The 15,678-nt window shown below is 40.1% G+C and overlaps 1 protein-coding gene across 1 annotated transcript in view; it reads right to left on the bottom strand.

Moving 5' to 3' along the window:
- The window catches only part of AP3S1 (adaptor related protein complex 3 subunit sigma 1), a 73,526-nt gene extending 57,984 nt beyond the window's left edge, over positions 1–15,542 (bottom strand). The window contains exon 1 of the mRNA XM_047083579.1: positions 15,361–15,542. Within this exon, the coding sequence (XP_046939535.1) occupies positions 15,361–15,429 (69 nt within the window). The 5' untranslated portion in view covers positions 15,430–15,542. The remainder of the gene's footprint in view (positions 1–15,360) is intronic.
- Positions 15,543–15,678: the final 136 nt, after the last annotated feature.

The following is a 15,678-nucleotide window of genomic DNA, read 5'->3' as shown; positions in this document are numbered from 1 at the left end:
TGCCACAAGTGAAACACAACTGTCCCGTCTCTTCCCAACTCTGCGTTATGTGCCACCATGTTGACAGCCTGAAACCTGGCCCTTATGGGAGTACTGACCCCACGCAGCAAATGCTACCACTTTTTCCTCCCAGGTGAGCTGGCTGTTAACAATATGCCGTCCAAGCTTCACCCATAAAATTCCTGCACAATCTCCCATGTTAACTAGAAGCAGAGTTTCCTTTGATAAGCCCTTCCTCAAAAACAAAGAACAAACACAGAAGTTTCTAGCTGATCAGGTTCACCCATACTGGACTTTATGTGAAAAATGCACTTTTATTGTGTTAAAGCCACTAAGATTTGGGGAATTGTTACAGCAACTGTCATTTTTAAACCAACTAAACTGCCAACTCAGATCAACTCAAGAACAGCTCATATGGGCAACCTCTGATCATGAATTCAGAGCTTCTAAATTATAGCTTTCGGTATGCCACCCTTAGACAGGATCAGTCTACCAAGCATTACTGGACATCAGAAGACAGTTCTAACATAAAAACTAAGGACAAAATAGTGAATGAAAGCAACTCAGAGAAAACACACCACATAGGGCAAAGAAAATTGTAAAATACTTATAATTAATATCAGAGAAGTAATAAAAAAAACGCACCTGTGAAACAAGAACAGCATACTATAAGATGTCAACATTCAGAAATTTTAGAAGAAGCTCATGGAAATTACAAATATAAGGATAAATCTTTTAATTCAGGGGAAAGACTGGAAAATAAAGCTGAGAAAAAAAAGAATCAACCAGAAAATAGAGCCAAAGGACAAAATGATAGAAAACAGAAGAGAAAGAATAAGAAAAACAGAACAGTCCAGAGGGATGCTGAATAAAAGCAGATTCAAAAAGAGAACAGAGAAAACAGAGAAATTTTTCAAGCAGAGAGAAAAAGAATTTCCAAAATAAAAGGCTCATCAAGTACTCAGCACAGCTGGTAAAAACAGCCTCAGACAAAGGGTCTGTGACACTTTAGAAAATGCAGAAAAACGAGAGTGTACATACTTTCTGGACAGTAAAAATCGACCATACACAAAGAAAAAGTAATCAAAATTGCTTTAAGCTTTTTGATAGCAATACTGGAAACTAAAAGGTAATGGAGTGATGCCATCAAAATACCGGGGAAAAGTTATTTCCAACCTAGAATTCTGTAGGCAGACAATGTGAAGTTAGGAGTAAGACTCTTTGCAGACAAGCAAGGTCTCAAAAAATCTCCGTATGGCCTTTCTCAACAAGCTGCTGGAAGACATGTGTCACCGTGGTAAGGTACTAAACCATGCCATCAAGCAACAGGAGGTCCAATGTAAAAACAGGCAAAAGATAACAGACACATCTGCCATCCAACAGGTCTAAACTGGGTCTAGTTTGCAAAAGGCTCCAGAAGCTATTTCTCCAGGAACGTGAAACCAATAGAAGCATATGACTGACACAACTGACAAAGACGTGAATTAGTGGTAAGTAAAAAAAAAAAACCCATCAAAGGAAAAGGCAATTGTTTATTTACAAGGAACATAAACTGTCAGGAGACAAAAAAAACAAGCACAATTTACCACACGGTTCAGGTGAGAAAAGCATTTTACACAGTAAATTAAAGAAAACACGGAATACTGCTCTAAGCAATATTATGAAATAACACTGAGAAGACTGGCAAGGATACAGACATTGGGCAGGACCAGGACGGGTGGGGAGCTAAATAAGCATTTTCAATAGCAGAAGTCAATAGATTATGCCGACAACTGAAAAATCCGGCAGGAAAACAAGCGTGTTATTTAGAGACATGCACATAAATACTGAGTAAGCAGCTCAAAGTACTTACCTGTAGGAAGGGGGAAATCAAAGAATATTACTTTTTATAATAAACCTTATAGAAGAACCATTAGATTCTTTAACCCATGTGTATGTATAACTTTGTTAAACAAAGTAAAAATAAAGAAGGAAGGAAAGAGAGTATGAAGTCTGCAGGCAGACTACATGGGTTTATTCCTGGACACGCTCTTTATTAACTGTGTGACTTTGAACAAGTTACTTAACCTCTCTGACCCTGAATAAGGCAACATTTGTAGCATGAATAACAAACAATATCTACCTCATAGAGTTGTTGGGAGGATTGAGTTAATACACATAAAGCTCTTAAAAACAATGCCTGGCACATAATAAGTATTGATTAACAATGACTTATTTTAAAATATCTGTGTCTGGGATTGTCTGTGAAATAAACTCTTAAATTCTAATGATGGGTGTAAAGACCTTATAGGAGTTTTCTTTTTGAAAAGAAAAGGAAAATTGTCTTTTTGCATTATGTTTTGTTTATAAACAAATTACAGATTACATAAGCTAAATCTTAAGGATGTTTTATTATTTTATCAGTGAAAAAAATTCCTCATATAAACTGTAAGAATGCCACTCGTAATTACCTTTCTTAAAATGCCAGCAATACTCATCTGAGAAAATCAATACTGGAAAGAATGCCTTAAAATTTTAATCAAACATCCAAAGTCTAAGATTAAACAAATCAAGTCTCTGCTGACATAAGATAATTTCCCTTTCTTTAATAATCAATTTAATTTAATGGCTTTCATAAAGAAGCCTGGAGCTTGCTTCAGGCTGATCAGATTTCCTAACACTGTAGCTCCATCACAGAAGTCAACAGATACATTTTAGTTGGTCACAACGCCTAGATTACATCAGTCTAAAGATAATTAGAGTTGCATAAAGGCAACAACTTTTATTAAATACTTCTTAATGAATTAATCAAAACTAAATTTTAAAGATTCAGTAACCTACTAATAAAACATTCTCTTTCTCAACGCTCCTTTCCTGTTCCTGTGCTTTTGTCATAATGGCAATTTTAAAACCAAAACATGCCTCTAATCAAACAGTAAATATGTCATAATCCTCATCCCTCCCTCCTACACACACTCGGAGAATTTTTTCTTAAAACGCATTCACTCACTCTGCTAGATGCTAGAATATCAAAGATTACCAAGAAACAGATCTTTTTCTCAGAGAGCTTAAAACAAGAAATAAAATGAATATAACCATCTAAAATTTTTATTTAGTGTTCTGTATCTTATTTTTTTTTTAACATTCCCCAAAAGAAATAGACGTCTTTATAATAAAAGTTAGAGATCATTTCCTGACATAAGAACAGTACACACAACAAGCTACAAGAGGTGAAGGGGAACAATGATTTGCAGTAGCAAGATCATCATCTTCAAAAAAAAAGAGACAGGTATCTACAAAAAAACTTAGTAAGTAAAATTTAGAAATTCAGAGAATAGAGAATGTGAAGTTGCAAGACATTCAAAGCAGAAAAAAAAAAATGGACAAACACTGGGGATCAGGAAAACAAGGAGCATATATAAGGAATCATAATTAGTTCACTGTTCATTAAAGGCAAGAGAGGTATTGGGGCACCTGGGTGGCTCAGTGGGTTAAGCTTCGGCTCAGGTCATGACATCACAGTTTGTGGGTTTGAACCCCGCATAGGGCTCTGTGCTGACAGCTCAGAGCCTGGAGCCTGCTTCAGATTCTATGTGTGTCTCTCTCTCTCTCTCTCTCTCTCTCACCCCCCCTTCCCAACTTGCGCTCTCTCTTTCAAAAATAAAAAAATAATAAAGAAATAATTTTAAAAGTAAGGGAGGTAGGAAGACTAAGCCTCAGAGCAGCCCAACATTTAGAAATCATGAAAAAGAAAAGATCCCAGCAAAGAAAATTCAGGGAGTGTGGTTTTTCTGCCAGGCCTCTCCCAAGTAGGAAGTCTGGCTGGAGACTTGGTGTATGTGCGCAGGCCTTACGTTAGCCTGAGTGCATAAAGAATGAGCCATTGGGATGGTGCAACACTTAAATCCCAAACAAGGAGGGAGGAGTATTAGTTCTTGCCCAAAAACCCTCTGGCATCTTCCCTCACGACATAAAAATGTATGAAAACCACTTAGCACAACAAGGAAAGTGCTCAATAAATGGCAGCTGTTAATTGACACTCTGAAACTTCCCTTCCACTATAGTAAGACATTACCCAGTTTTGGTGGCAAAGATCCTAGTTCTTTGTTTTTTTTGTTTTTTTAATTTAAATAACACATAGCTGAGAAGGTGACAGACTGAGTTTAAAATATTTAAAGAGAGAGTCTGAATCTTGGTGGCTGCTAAAAGGTCTGAGAACTCAAGAACAAGGCAAAATTGGCCAGGGTGGGGGGCAGGGGGAGTTGGAGTCAGAGACCAAGACAATTCAATGAGTAAAGAACAGTCTTTTCAACAAATGATACTGAGAAAACTAGATAGCCACGTGCAAAAAGAATGAAGTTAGATCCCTACCTCATGTCATATATAAAACTAACTCAAAATGGATCAGAGACCTAAATGTAAAAACTTAAACTACAGAACTCTTGGAAGAAAACCCAGGTATTAATCTTCATGATCTTGGATTAGACAAATCTTTCTTAAATGTAACACCAAAAGCACAAGCAAAGAAAATAGGTAAACTGGACATCGAAATTAAAAATCTTTGAGCTACAAACGGTATCAGCAGGAAAATAACAACAACCAGAAGAGAAGCAATTATCTGCAAATCATATATCTGATACGGCACTTGCATTCAGAATATATAAAGGACTCTTACAACTCAGTGATAAAAACACAACCCAACTTACAAATGGGCAAACAATTTTAAAAGACTTTTTTTCAAAGAAGATATGCAAATAGTAATCACATGAAAAGATGCTCAACATCATTTGTCATTAGGAAAATACAAATCAAAATCACAATAGATGCATGCACTGGACATCCACCAGGATGGAAACAATCAAAAAGGGACAATAACAAGAATTAGTTAATGAGGATATGGAAAAATTGGAACCATTCGTACACTTCTGATGAGAATGTAAAATGGAACAGAAAATTTGGAAAACACTCTGGCAGTTCTCCAAACAATTAAAAATAGAGTTATCATATGACCTAGCAATTCCACATCTAGATATATGCCAAGAGAAATGAAAACAAATGGCCATGCAAAAATTTGTCCATGCATGTTCATAGCATTATTCATAGTAGTCAAAGTGGAAACAACCCAGACACCCATCACCTGATAAAGAGATAAACAAAGGTGGTATGGCAATACAATGGGGCATTATTTGGCCATTGAAAGGAATGCAGTACTAACACATGCTATAACAGTGAATCTTAAAAGCATCATGGTAAGTGAAAAAAGCCAGTCACAAAAGACTACATATTTCATGATTTCATTAAATGAGAAATCTAGAAATGACAAACTTGTAGACACAGAAAATGGATTAGTGGTTGCCAGGGACTGGGGGGTAGAAGGGAGTGGGAAGTAACTGTCAACAGGTACTAGGTTTCATCTGGTTTGATGGAAATGTTCCAAATTTAGATGATGGTGCCAGTCATACACACAACTGTGAATACTATAAATTGTGTTGAACTGTACACTTTCAATGGGAGAGTTTTATATAGCATGTGAATTTTATATTTTAATGATTAGGACATTCTTTAAAAAAATAAAAAATTAAAAAAAACAAAAAAATTAAAAGCTGGGGCAAGTTTTATAACTAACTTTCTCCTAAAAAGTCTTCTTACAAAACTGCTCTCTGGAATAATTTTGGAGGACTCTGTATTCTGTAATAAGAAAGAAGTTCATTCTAAAACAAAGCCTACAAAAAGACAATTCATTCTGCAGAAATGCAAAAAAATATCTCAGAACAATCTCTGGAATATTCTACAGTTCTTTAGCTATATAATCTTCCAACCAATGGTAGGAAGTAGCAAGTACTAGTAATAATAAAAATAATTGTTAGTACTAACTTTGTTGTTATTTATTACCTTTCTGTATTATGTGTCAGCCTTTATAAGTACAGTATTTTCTTATTTAATCTTAAAAAAAATAAAATAAAATAAAACCTTATTCAAAACAAAAGTCCACAGTAGTAGGCTGTGGTAGATAAATTATGATACATTATACAATGAACTATTATGAAGTCATTACAAATCATTTTCTGGATATGACACTAAAAGCACAGGAGACCAAATAAAAGATAAGTTGGACCTTACCAAATTAATAGCTTTTGTGCATCAAAGGACATTATCCCTTTGAAAAAAGATACTGCAATTTGGGTGAAAAGGCTGTGCATGGATTGGGAGATAATATGTGCAAATTATGTATCTGATAAGGGACTGATATCCGGAATACATAAAGAACTCCTCAAACTCAAAAACAAGAAAACAACCAACCAGGTTAAAAAATGGGAAAAGGACTTGATATACATTTCTCCAAAGATATATAAATAGTCAGTGAGCACATGATAAACATGCTTAACATCGCTGTCATTACACAAATGTAAAACAAAACCACAAGGAGATACCACTTCATAGCTGTATGGATAAATGTAATGAAAAAACAGAAAATAACAAGCATCAGCAAGGATGTAGACAAATTAGAACTCTTGTGCACTGCTGATGGGAATGTAAAATGGTACAGCTACCGTGGAAAATGGTACAGCAAATCTTCAAAAACATGAAACACAGAATTGTCACATGATCCAGTCACATGATTCCACTGGATAGAAAAAGAAGTAAAAGAAGTATAATGGATTATCTAGTTTTAAAAAATAAGGAAATTTTGACACAGGCTACAACACAGGTGAACCTTGAAGACATTATACTAGTGAAATAAGCCAGTCCAAAAGGACAAATATTACATGATTCCTCTTTCATGAGGTTCTTAGAGTAGTCAAATTCAGAGACAAAAAACAGAATGGTGGTTGTCAGTGGCTGGGAAAAGAGGAGAATGAGGAGTTAGAGTTTAACGTGTACAAAGTTTCTTTTTTTTTTTTTTTTTTTTAATTTTTTTTTTCAACATTTATTTATTTTTGGGACAGAGAGAGACAGAGCATGAACGGGTGAGGGGCAGAGAGAGAGGGAGACACAGAATGGGAAACAGGCTCCAGGCTCTGAGCCATCAGCCCAGAGCCCGACGCGGGGCTCGAACTCACGGACCGCGAGATCGTGACCTGGCTGAAGTCAGACGCTTAACCGACTGCGCCACCCAGGCGCCCCCAACGTGTACAAAGTTTCAATTCCTAAAGATGAAGAAGTTCCAGGGATGGATGGTGGTGTCCATTCTACAACAATGTGAATGGACATAATGCCACAAAACTGTATGCTTAAAATGGTGAATTTTATGTATATTTTTCAATCTTTTTTTTTAATTGGGGGGGGCGCACAGGGGAGAGGGCAGAGGGACAGAGAGAATCTTAAGCAGGCTCCGTGCTCAGTATGGAGCCCTACATAGGGCTCAGTCCCATGACCCTGGAATAATGACCTGAGCCAAAATCAGGAGTTTGGGTGCTCAACCAACTGAGCCATCCAGGCGCCCCCGTATATTTTTCCATCTTAAAAAACTTATAACCATCACACTAAGATATATTAATGACAGGAAATAGAATACATTTGCGGTGGGACGAACTGGCAATCTTCCCCGTTTAGTTAGCACACAGAAATCAAAACAATTCAATGGGTCTGGCACATTGAAAAAGAGCCCTTTTCGCCTGGGTAACAAAGACAACAATGACTGACAGCTAGTGACTCTTGAATTACACCAGGCTTCAAACAAGGCAGGAAAGATGTAAATGCTTCTCAGCACAATAATAGAGGTGGTCTACTGGGCTTCACCTAAACTTTGCTCACCTATAATTAAAGTTGTGAGATGTCTGAGAAAAATAAATGCTTTTTTGAGTTCACAGGTGACTTAGGAAATGGAGCCAGCTTGATCACAGATCTCAGCAGTATAGAGGCTGCACAGAATTGGGGCACTCATTGGGTTGGCACTCCCACCTCTCTGGAGCCTATTGTAGACTGGGTAGAGAAAAGAATAATTGAGCAGAAGAAAGCATCACTGCCTATCCTGTAGAGGCTAGAGGCACTGCTCAATCGTGCAAACTACAAGTAGGATTCAAGGAGAAATATCTCTTCTTGTGGACAGCGTGTTGGGGGTAACGTCATGAGACTGAAAGAGTTTGGGGGGAAAGGGGCTGTAGGATTTGGTATACAGGCATGATCTGCCCCTGCCTTTGTCTCCAGCCTCATCTCCTGCCACTCTTCCCTGGGATCACTCAGCTCTCCTTCTTGCTATTTATTCCTCGGCACCAACTTCGGTCCCATGTGAGAGATCCTGCACCATTTTCTGCCTGAAACAGTCTTTCCTCAGCTGTTCTCATATACTCCCTTACCTCATTCGGTTCTCTTCTCAAATGTCACGTCCTGAAAGAGGCTTTCCTTGATGATCTTACCTAATAATCTCTCCCCCATCACTCTTTCTCCCTTTTCATTGTTTGATTTTTCTTCACAGACTGATCACAATCCCACATGATTTGTTTATTGTCTATTCCCTATCACTAGAACGTAAAACTCATAGCACAAGGATGGTATCTGTCTTAGTCATGACAACGTTACCTGCTGTTTAGGACAGGGCTATACAAACAAAAAGCAGATATTTGTGGAAGGAACACGGGCTGGGAAAGAGAGAAAGCAGAGTGCAATGGACAGGTCAGGTAGTCTCCAAAAAGACCATTCCTCCTCTCAAAGCAGGGTCTTAAGAATGTCACACCCATTAGCTAGAACGCAGGCCTTTATTCCTCCTACACTGCAATATCCTTCTACCTTGCCTGATCTTTCTGTGAAAAAACGTGCATGCATATCTGTATTTCAGTTCAAAGGATGTGGTAAGGGAAGGCTGATAAGGCAGAATGGGCAAGGAAAGCCCGTGTATAATTTATCCCAATGTAAGAGTTTTATGTGACCAGAGGCTGGAAGAAGACTGGCTCATCTGGGTAGACGACAACTCAGAATCACCTTGCTCAGCAGCAACAGTGAAGAAATCCATAACCCACAAGTACAAAGACAATTCCAAGTGCTAACGACACAAAAGAATTCTTGGACTTTCCAAAAAAATTAGCAAAGATTTCCCTTTGGGATAAGAAATGGAAGGGATAAGTTCAATTTGTGAAAAAAGATATACACGGAGGAAAAAAATGCACGCAAATTATTAAAGTGCGATTTACATTAATGCTATTTTTAAACATTTTAACGACAGCCAGACATTAATATATTTGGTTATCTTAAGGCCACAAACATTCGACAAATCCACCAATAACTTCAATGCATTCATTTTATGTTATTAATGTCTAAAAGGTACATATTTTTTGCTATTACGTTATGGGAGGAAATACAATAAACGTTAATAGTTAACTATGAATGGTGAAATCAAGGATGACCTCAGTGATCTTAACACTTAAATATTTTCCATGGAATCACAAAAAGGAAATGTATTTAAAAATCAAAATAAGTAATTTAATAATCAACAACTTTACTAAAGAAACGTAACACAACCACCCTATACAGAGCGTTCCACTTTTCTGACAGGCAGAGGAATGCCCTATAATATTGTTTACAACCTTCTCATGAAAACTGAAAACCACTGTATTTTTTTAAATTTTTTTTAAAGTTTTTATTTTATTTTTTGAGAGACAGAGACAGAGCGCTAGTTGGGGAGGGGCAGAGAGAGAGGGATACACAGTATTTGAAGCAGGCTCCAGGCTCTGAGCTGTCACCACAGAGCCCGATATAGGGCTTGAACCTATGAACTGTGAGATCATGACCTGAGCTGAATTCGGACACTTAACTGACTGAGCCACCCAGGCTCCCCTGAAAAATCACTGTAATTTTGAGCATTTTATTTCCTTCTTCTGAATTTTCAACAGATTTAATATTAATTTTTTAAAGGAAGATTTCAAGGATACTACCTACAAAAACGATGATATTAGAATTTGAATTTTTCAATGATACTTTGATATAAGGAATACCTTGAACTCAGATCTTTTATGGTACAGTGTTCAGAATCACATATTATCAATATGTGTTTCCCGATATTAACAACCTCAGAAGCAATGTAAAATTACAGGGAAAGAAATAATAGTATTTATTCAAAAGAAATAACGTCCACTAATCAAGCGGGAATAGTGACACTTGTTTGCCTACCCAACATCCACTCTTCTCTTACACGTTTCCAACAGAATACTCATTTCATTCATGTTTCTACCCTTATCCTCAGCTCCAAGGGTGGATCTTGATAGTATGAGCTGTTATTTATCTTGGGTGGAACTAGCCAGACTGAAGAGGAAGACATACTCTAAGACTGCAGGAATAGATCACACTGTCCTTGTGGACTACACTGATTACCACTGATTTCAATGAGGAAACCAACCTTTGGGTATCAATTTTGTGAAGAGGCAAGGCAGACAAAGAGAGAGAAACTGGATCTATGATGAAGTCATCAATTTGCCGAAACAAATAACTTTGGAATCTGTCTACTATTTTGCGCTTCCTATTATGTAACCTAACATGATTCTTTACAAGCAAATTTAAGTCAGGCTACATAAAACCCTAATTATATAGCCAAAGCATCCCAATTAATATGGAAAGAAATCAAGTCATTTGGAATTCTTTTCCGAACAAAAAGAGCTCCAATGGTATACATTATTATGTATTAACACCTTAATCCTTACAACCGTTGAAAATTATATTTTGATCATAAAAAGAAGTTTAACTATCCCATCTGCCACACTGTCTTAAGAGTCACTAAGAAAAGGTATCGGTAAACATTGATGCATCTTTCTAAAAATTTAAAAAGGAGGGAGCGCCTGTGTGACTCAGTCTGGTTAAGCGTCTGACTCTTGATTTCAGCTCAGGTCACGATCTCACAAACTGCGAGATGCAGGCCTGCATCGGAATCCGCACAACAGTGCAGAGCCTGCTTGGGATTCTCTCTCTCTCTCTCTCTCTCTCTCTCTGCCTGTACCGCACTCGTGCACGTGTGCTGGCACACACCCTTGTGTGCTCTCAAAAATAAATATTTTCTAAAAAATTTAAACAGAAAAATTTACACATACTTATAATTTTTACTTTTCATGTAAACCAATTCAACAAAGGAAAGAACAATCTTAGGTTCCTTCTAGGGCCTGCATTTAGTTGACAAACAATAATAATCAGATTTAGTTCATATGACAATTAAGGCAACTCACCTACACAACAGTTTGTAACTCAGTATGAACAGTGCATGCTCTACATGCACAATCTTTTGTATCTGCAGAAACAACCACTATAATTCATACCAAAAAAAACCCACTTTTACTTTACTTAAAGCGATATGTCAGGGTTTATTAATAACACAGGAATGAAAACCCAAGGGTTTTATTTGTTTGATGGCTATGTAAAAATATATCTGGCTTATGAACTATACATCCCATTAGTCATTTATAGTAATACACAAATACCGCCAGGCAAATATTAAAAGACTAAAGTTTATTGTTGCCAAGTTGCTGGGGCTAAACATCAATTAAAGAAACAATTAAACCAAGGAAAACGTTTGAACTTCTGCAGTCATAGCTCAAGGATACAGAGGGCAAAAACAAGAAATGATGACATTCTGAGTCCACCCTTGAATTCTTAATATGTGATTCCAGCAGAATGAATCAAAAACTTCAGTTTAGCAAAACAGGTGTGTGACTTCATATACATCAAACCTCACAGCACTGTGAAGGAACAATCAAATCTAAAAATCTACTACAGCAGGAAACGGAAGTCTGCACTACTAAAGGGTAAAGATGAACAAATAAATTGTTGTATCATGAGAAACGATAAACAGGGAATGGAAATTCAGTGCAGTAAGGGAAACTGGTTGGCAAATGGTTCAACAGTTTTCAAACTGCTCACTGTAAACCCCTTTACTGTTGGACTCAAATCTCTGCATCTTATCAGGACCACACTCATAGGTACTGCTTAATAAATTAAACTCAAAACTGTCAATCTTATTGAAGATACACTTCTCAGAAACTTCTTCAACTTAAAACAGAAATAGTTTAAGTAACAGCTATTCCACCATTGCTTTTATCCTGAAGGCATGAATTCTTTTCGTTTTTTTTTTTTTTTTTAATGCTTATTTATTTTTGAGAGAGAGATACAGAGCATGAGTGGGGAAGGGAAAGGGAGAGAGGGAGACACAGAATCCAAAGCAGGCTCCGGACTCTGAGCTGTCAACACAGAGTCCAACGTAGGGCTCAAACTCCCGAACTGTGAGATCATGACCAGAGCCAAAGTCAGAGGCTTAAACGAGTCACCCAGGTGGCCCTGAAGGCATGAATTCTTAAAACCTCTAGTTAACGAAGGACAAAACGTTAAAAGTTGGAAGGAGCCCTAGGAAGTCACTTCTAATCCAGACTCCATATTAAGCTAGGAGAATCTAATGAATCCATTAAACAAAGATTTTTGAGAACTTTCTATATTCAAAATTCAATGGTGATTGCTGGGGGTGACACAAATATATCTCAAACCTGATCCCTTCGCTCAAGGAACCTATAGGATGCCCCCAAGGAATTACAGGCTGTGAAACTAAATATTATACCATTAAGATAAAAATAAAATCCTAAGAACCACGCGGAGTCATCCAGCAAGACAAAAAAGGTTCAGGAAATGTTTAAGTGATGTTTGAGTTAAATGGGGAACAAGAGGTCAAGTCTGGACATCTGGCAATAGAAGAGAAGGACATTCCAGGCAGTGAGAAAAGAATAAACTCGGAAGCCCTACACAAATACACCTTGTTTCCAAGGACTTTTTCCTTGCACAGTCTGCTTGGGCCACACCAGTTTTCTTGGTGTTCTGGATCTTCAAATAGGCATTCCATCCTCAGGGCCTTTGCATCTGCTGCTTCCTCTGCCAGGAATGATCTTCCCTCAGATACCCACAAGGCTGGCCTTCTTAACTCCTTCAAGGCTTTGCTCAAACATCACCCTCTCAGTGAGAAGTTCCACAACTACCCTATTTTAAACAGTCATCCTTGTGTTCCCTATCACCCCTATCACCCTTCCCTGCTTGATTTTTTCCACAGCACTTACTACCATCTGACACAGTATGTACTCTATGTATTGGCTTTGTCCGCCCCCTGCCAAAAGAGAAGTTGTTCATTTCCAGATTTTAAAACACCACCTGGACACAGTAGGCATGAAATGAATATATGCTGACAAACTGGCTAATGGAAGAAACGCATAAAAAAGATTTCTGCCCTCAAACAGGTTATGATCTAGTAGAAGCAAATAATTATGTTACATCATTCTTTTCTTTTTTAATGTTTATTTTTGAGAGAGAGAGAGAGAGAGAGAGAGAGAGAGCGCGCGCGCACACAAGTGGGGGAGGGATAGAGACGGAGACACAGAATCCAAAGCAGGCTCCATCCAGGCTCTGAGCTGCCAGCACAGAGCCTGACACGGGCTCGAATCTGCTGACCGCGAGATCATGACCTGGGCTGAAGCCACACGCTTAACTGACTGAGCTGCCCAGGTGCCCCCATGTTACATTATTCTTGAAAGACAAAAACATAGTTGGCAGAACCCAATTTCTAAAAGACTGATGCACAGAAGCAGCTCCTGGCATCCCCACTTCTACATGTCCAGCGAGCGCTAGGCTCTTCTGTGCACACCTCTTAGCTCCCTTCCCCCAGTAACACTGTCACTAATGCAATGGCCAAAAATGGCACCAGAGTTGCCACTGCTGCCAGAAGTGTCTCTTCCCACATTAACCTTCACTGTTACCCCTAAGCAAAGCAAAAAGTATTTCTGATCCATTTTTGGATCAGAGAAACATGTATTCTTGGATTTCCAAATTAAATACATTTTTCTGCAGATGCTTAAATACTGCACCACATGAGTGGTTACACTGACATTACGGATTTGCAAGAAACCTAACTGTTTTGAATAATGATTATTAAGTGTAAGTATGAAAAAACACATCTTTGATTTCTGTTTCTCTATTGCAACGTAGCTTTTCTATGCTGCAAATGGACAGCCAACGCAATATGGTTAAGAAAAATATGGGTAACAATGTAAAGTTAAGGGCATTTTTTTTTCCCCAGTCAGAAGGATCAACTACCATTTTATTCTGGGTTAACAAACAATGTTGAGTTCCCGACTAGAGCACGAGTATTTGAATTATACTACACTAAAACCAAACAGGAAAAGGAGAAAATATTCTTTCTCACTAGCAAAAGCAAAGCCACTGAAGAAAATGAGGAATAAGCTCAAGATTTCTCACTTCGACTAACACCTCCACAGACTGCATTATCATTTTCAGCAAAGTGACATTTTCACATTTAATTTTTAACGGCAGCAATCCTTTCCATCTGGGCTTTATCTGCAGAGAAGTGTTAGCCTTGGCACAAGTTCAATCTTTAGTTGAAAGTCCATTTCTGACTATAAGCAAAGCGCCCCGATAGTTGTACCCCTACATTAATCCTTACCCTGACAGCTCAATGTTATGTTTTACCTGGGGGTGAATTTTGCCCCCAGATGGGCACATACGTCTGTAACCCTTCCTCAATCATTGATAAATTACTTATCCTTACTCCCTTAAAACCTCCTGCGTTTTCTTCAACAACATTTACACTTGTCAAAGAGTTTCAGGAATATGACTATTCCTCCTAAATGGGAGAAAAGCTACAAACGAGGGCAAATTCCCTTCGGCCGGGAACTGCCAGACCAGCAGGCTGACATCGTAACTTTCAGGTAGAGAGAGTCAACCGTTCTCAGTGGCCAAACGTCGCCGGTTATTGCAGGACCTAATTTACAGCCACTAGGGGAGAAGCCCGAGCGAAAGGTTAGGTCCTCACTTCTCTTCTCTTCTTTAATAAGGAGACACCTGAAAGTCACACCGGGCGGCCGTTGGCTGTATGGCAACACAAGGGAGAGACCGCACAGAGCGAGCGCCCGGCTGATCGCAGGAAGCCCAAGTTCCTGCGCGACCAGAGGATTACGGGGGGGAAACAGAAGCCTCTCTGTGCACAAGAGAGAAAGAAGTCGACCAGGAAAGGCTGCGAGTCGGGGAGGTGGGGCTCGGCGCGCACAGAAGCCGCGGGCGGCAGGAAGGCCGGGGCTCCGCCGGGTGGGCTCGAGGGCACAGGTGGGCTGCGGCCGCCCCACCGCCGAGGGCCCCGCGCCGGGCAGTCCCCCGGGCCTCGCCCGCGCCGCCGGGGAGACACCCAGCCCACAGACGGGCGGAGGAGCCGCCTGGGCAGAGCCCCGTCGGAGCACGGGAGCGCGGAGGGAGGTGAGCACCTAGCTCACGCCCGGCGGGAAGCTGACAGCCCGGGAAGCGCGAGGCGGCCGGGGCGCGCGACGGGCCGAGGCGCGCCTGAGGGGGTCGCCCTGAGGGCGCTGCCAGCCGCCAACGACTCCCCCTCTCGCGGATCGGCGGCGGCGGGATACTCACGTAGGGCTGGTAGAACTTGGAGAGCCGCGGCTTCCCGTGGTTGTTGAAGATGAGGATCGCCTTGATCATGGCTGAGCCGGGCCGACCGGGTGGGCGCTGGGGGCCAGGGCGGGGGCGGGCGCGCGAGCCTCGCCTCGGGATCTCGCCGGCGATCCTTCCCCACCCGCCCCCTCCCGCACGCGCGCGCGCGCGCTCCCGAGCCGCGGGGCGGGGTCTGGGCGGGGCCGGGGCGGGGCCGGCGTGAAGGGAAGCGGAAACATCTCCAGCCCCGAGCCCGCGTGTCGGACAGGCGCTTGCGCGCTTGGCGGGGCGCGGGTA

The sequence above is a fragment of the Lynx rufus genome, unplaced genomic scaffold (genome assembly GCF_022079265.1).
Source record: "Lynx rufus isolate CCGP_SWC_20201006 ecotype Redwood Valley unplaced genomic scaffold, mLynRuf1.p SCAF_1, whole genome shotgun sequence".
In the NCBI taxonomy this organism is placed as follows: domain Eukaryota; kingdom Metazoa; phylum Chordata; class Mammalia; order Carnivora; family Felidae; genus Lynx; species Lynx rufus.
This window is presented reverse-complemented; position numbering and strand designations above follow the sequence as displayed.